This window comes from Tachypleus tridentatus, chromosome 10 (assembly GCF_004210375.1).
Source record: "Tachypleus tridentatus isolate NWPU-2018 chromosome 10, ASM421037v1, whole genome shotgun sequence".
In the NCBI taxonomy this organism is placed as follows: domain Eukaryota; kingdom Metazoa; phylum Arthropoda; class Merostomata; order Xiphosura; family Limulidae; genus Tachypleus; species Tachypleus tridentatus.
The window spans coordinates 16,757,958-16,762,945 of NC_134834.1; the positions used below are offsets into that span (position 1 = coordinate 16,757,958).

Sequence of the window (4,988 nt, forward strand, 5' to 3'; positions counted from 1 at the left end):
AGTCCAGTGCCTTAACCACCTGGCCCACCAACTCATAATATACTCTTTTATAAACTAAAAGTAGTATTAATCATAACATTATAACCAGGTGGTTAGGGCGCTCGACTCGTATTCTGAGGGTTGCAGGTTCTAATCTCCTTCACACCAAACATGCTTGCCCTTCAGCCGTGGGGCATTATAATGTGAAGGTCAATCCCACTATTCGTTGGTAAAAGAGTAGCCCAAGAGTTGGCAGTGGTAGTGATAACTAGCTGCTCTCTAGTCTTACACTGCTAAATTAGGGACAGCTAGCGCAGATAGCCCTCGTGTAGCTTTGCGCGAAATTGAAAAAACGAAACAAGACTATGCAGATTTGGTTTACAATTCAAAGACTAACCCTAAACAAAATGCGAATTAAGCCTCTTTACATCAGTTTGATACAAGAACTAACACATAGTTGGGTACATTTCTTCCTATATAATTTTCTTTCACATTTTTATTAATAAGTGTTTTAATACAAATTAATATTTTGTATTTTATCCTTTTCCAAAGGTTTTTTTCTAACACACATATATATATATTCGATATATTCGGGATATTAAAGCTACGTATTTATGCTGTTCTTGTTTGACGTCTTTTGCTTGTACAAATGATTTCGTTTTTATTATTATTTCACGTCTTTTCGACCCTTGAAATGGTCAGGGTACGTTCTTTCATGGTTATAGGATCAAAAAAGAAAAAAGGGTGATGTTCAATAATCACATTATTATTTTCAGAGTTCTGGTCTCTTAGCAACAACCACAGCATAATTAATATTCCAGATAACATTCCCATGTTTATCCCTTTTGACGTTCTTTAGGGCAACTTTCAACATTTCTTTGGTGAACACGTGTTGTTTCCCTTCCGGTATGACTTGAATCAGCTGTTTAAAAAGCGACTTAACACATTCTGTGGAAAAAAATAAAAACAAAAAACTTCAATAATCGTATTTTTAACTTCCGTAAATGAGTAATCGCAGTTTACTATAATTCTTTTATTTGACAGGTAAAAATATTATTATACATTATATTACCTCGTTTTACTTGTCATACTTAGATATCGAACCAAACGATTAGAAGAATATTTATTACTGTATTTTCTCCACTGCAGCAGAACCAAGTTAAAATAATGAATAATAAAAAAGGGTTTAATGTTTTGTAGAATATATTATGCGTTTTTACTTACTACGTTAGACAATTAAAAACCAAGCAATAAAAACATTTATTAATATAATTTCTTAATCGCAGTATTAAACAAATTAAAACAATAACTAACACTAAAACGGTTTAATAATATAATTTAGTTAATATATTCGTTGGGCCTGGCATGGCCTACCGTGTTAAGGCGTGCGCTTCGTAATCTGAGGGTCGCGGGTTCGCCGTGCCAAACATGCTCGCCCTTCCAGCCGTGGGGACGTTATAATGTAACGGTCAATCCCACTATTCGTTGGTACAAAGAGTAGCCCAAGAGTTGGCGGTTGGTGGTGATGACTAGCTGCCTTCCCTCTAGTCTTACACTACTAAATTAGGGACGGCTCGGTGCAGTGGGCAAACAACCTGCTCACTTAAATACTTGCTCATGAAACCGCAAGAGATTGCGGCCCTATGGAATCGAGTGGTAAATAAAAAAAATATAATCGTTAATTTTTCACTGCTTTATCAAAATATTTAGTAACTGCAATGAACATGGAGTAACAATGTTATATTATTTGAGTTTTTCTTTATGGGTACTGTATTAAATAAATCATGTGGTTACAAAAAAAATACCAAGCACACGTAATAGTATAAAACATAAATCCAGCTTTCCAAATGGTTTGAGATTAGATTTTATTTAATCAATATAAACCAGTGCCTGTTCTGTCAGATTAACACTTTAAGCCTGAAGGCTTATAACATAAAAGTTTAGGAGTCAGTACCTATGGCGGGCATAATTAAGATGGTCTATTACGCACCTTTTCGTAAAGAAGTTTCTAAAATACTAAATAATTTTGATTGGTTTGTTTTGAAGTTCGCGCAAAGCTACATGAGGGTTATCTGCGCTAGCAGTCACTAATTTAGCAAACCCTTGGGCTACTTTTTTACCAACAAATAGTGGGATTGACCGCCACATTATAACGCCCCCCGGCGTTACGAGGGGAGTGCCTTAACTGCCTGGCCATGCCAGGCCAAATAATTTTGAAAAAAAAATTATAGAAAAAATATTAAATATTATGAAAAATAGAAATATTTTGTCGTTGAGTGATTTCTATAAATGCGACGCAAAATGAAAATTAAATTTTATTAATTATAAACGAGTTTGTAAAACTTTAAGAAATAACATCTGCTAGAAATAAAATTATTTTGTACTTAAGTTAACTGTCTGATTTACATAGAATTGGCTTCCGAATCGTAGTTTGGGAGTCGCGAGATCGAATACCGTCTCTAAAACACGCTGTGGGGGCGTTATAATGTTATGATTAATACGACTTTTTATTTGTAAAAGAGTATCTTATGAATTGGCGGTGGGTGATGTTAACTAGATCTCTAGTCCAGTAAGGCCAGATGGTTAAGGCACTGGTCTCGTAATCTAAGGGTCGCGGGTTCGAATCCCCGTCACACCAAACACGCTCGTCCTTTCAGCCGTGGGAGCGTTATACTGTGACCATCAATCCCACTATTTGTTGGTAAAAGAGTAACACAAGAGTTGGCGGTGGGTGGTGATGATTAGCTGCTTTCCCTCTAGTCTTACACTGCTAAATTAGGGACGGCTAGTGCAGATAGCCCTCGTGTAACTTGGCGCGAAATTCAAAACAAACCAACTAGATCTCTTCCGTCTAGTCTATCAATTCTGATTTAGAGACGGTTAAGAGATGGCTCTGGAGTAGCTAAATTAACAACAGCAACAACAAAGGTTTACCTTTGTACTCGTCGTCGTCGGTAAAACTGTAGCAGAAGTCAACAAGTTTGGTTTTCAACACTTGGTAACCCGTTTGATCCAAGAGAGCAGAATAAACTCGGTCAGCATGTGGATGATGAAACCAGAGACGGTTACAATTATCGTCTATCAAATCCACAACCAGATCTGAAACCGTCTGTCTCAAAAAGAAAAAAAACACACACATTAGAAACAATTTCAAGGCAGATTGTGGATCTGCTAACATGCTAAGCATACTATTACTTCGAGGATGGATGCTTAACCGAAAACGGTAAATATTTTGCCTTGTTTTTCTGAGTCCGAAATAAGTGCATTCGCCCAACGAACTCAACTGATAACCAATGTTATCAATACGCTGTAACTAGGATCATTTGTATGTACAGCTAACACGAACCAAAATTGAATTGTTAAACAACTTGTTTGAGATATATCGTCGACAGGATTTCAGCTGTTCCTTACTCCAATATTAGAAACTAAATGTGTTATTTTCACGTTCTGCTACAGTAGACATATTTCTGTAGTTCTCGAACTCGGAATCCCTCGTGCACCAGGCAAGCCATCTGCCGACTGAGCTAAAGGGTTAATTTTTCATACTCCTCCCTTCTGAAATAAAAAGAAATTTCACTAAAGTGCACGGACTTTAATTATTTGTGCGCGCACGTGTGTGTGTGTGCATATATATGTACTCTGAAAAGGGATGCATGCGCGAGAAATCGCATTGACTCAGTAATTCAATGTTCACATTGAATGTTTCGTTTGTTTCTGAAATCAAACTCAGTACACAAACAAACACACACACACACACACACGCATATATATCACGTAGATGATGCCTGTGCTATTTCTGATAGTTGTCATTCTGAAATATAAACAAATGAGCCACTTCTTGTTCGAGCAAAAAATGATAACACATAATTGAGTCAACCTTTTTTATACATTAATTATAGCTTTTTAATTAACTTATAAACCTTGTTGAGTCACAGATATTACTAGTATTATATGTAAAACATTCTGTACAATTATGCTACATCGGAGCATATAAAAATATACTTTCAACAGCAAAAATCTACTGTATAATTATATTCAGCAACGAACAATACGCGCGATATTTTATTTCCCTTTTCTTGTCTGTTTATTATATTCAGCCCTAATAACAAAAAATTCTTACCACAAAATACTTGCTCCAAGAAGAAGATTTGAATACTTTAACTAGTGCTGCATGAAGATCTGGAGGTTTTCCTGCTGGAACAGCAATAAAACATTTGCCTCCAGGTTTCAGACACCACATTAAGTTCCTGAGAACTGTTGACTGTTCACGTGCCCATAGTAGAGCGTGAGTTGAAAACATCCAATCAAACTTGCTACCCCATTTCAAGTCAAATGTACTAATGTCGTCAATTTTCACGTTAGCGAAGTCTAGTTTTTCATCAGCGTGAACCGAAAAGGCATAATCGATGGCATCCAAGTCTGAATCTAACCCTAAAATGTCACGAATAATAGGTAACCGATCAACTAGTTGACGAGTCGTGTCCCCACAGCCACACCCAACCTCCAGAACACGAGCTTTGTCCCACTCAGCAATCGTTGTCAGGTTGAAACATTCAGAAAGCAGCTTGTCTTGGAGAGAGATCAGATATCCATCGTATTCTGGTACATTTATAGGACTCGATTCAGAAATGTTACTTCTGCTACGGCTTTTTACTCCGTCTTGTCCAAACTTCGAGCTGCGACATGGTTGTGTTTTAAAACAGCAGTGTTTGGTTAATTAAACTGAAACGCATACTCAACAATTTCATGTCAGTAAATATGCTCCTTGCGACAATTACAAAGAAATCAAGTTCCGTTATACATTTAATAATAATAAAGAACGTTCATCGGTCCTAATTTCAACTTTGTAGAAATATTTGGAAATTATACTATGATATATTACTGGCCAACTCTTCTATGGTGTTAACTTCCCTAGGACTGATATTCACCCTTCCTTAGTAATTCACGCTGTATCCTTCGTATTTCGATTTCCAAATTTAGCTTTATACGAAGAAAAAACAGCGCATCGA

At 36.6% G+C, this 4,988-nt stretch overlaps 1 protein-coding gene across 1 annotated transcript; it reads right to left on the reverse strand.

Moving 5' to 3' along the window:
• Window positions 1–445: 445 nt before the first annotated feature.
• On the reverse strand, window positions 446–4,988 carry LOC143228801 (uncharacterized). The gene is made up of 3 exons (XM_076460164.1): window positions 4,100–4,988; window positions 2,914–3,088; window positions 446–927 (listed from the first exon to the last, which is right to left on the reverse strand). The coding sequence occupies exons 1-3, from the start codon at window positions 4,277–4,279 to the stop codon at window positions 752–754; spliced, it is 531 nt and encodes a 176-aa protein (XP_076316279.1). The 5' UTR covers window positions 4,280–4,988; the 3' UTR covers window positions 446–751.

Coding starts and splice junctions, on each gene's coding strand:
- LOC143228801 (XM_076460164.1), bottom strand. CDS start 4,279: ATGTTTTCAACTCACGCTCTACTATGGGCACGTGAACAGTCAACAGTT. Junction 3,089..4,099: donor CTTGGAGCAAGTATTTTGTG/GTAAGAATTTTT, acceptor TTTTTGAGACAG/ACGGTTTCAGATCTGGTTGT. Junction 928..2,913: donor CGACGACGACGAGTACAAAG/GTAAACCTTTGT, acceptor TTTTTTCCACAG/AATGTGTTAAGTCGCTTTTT.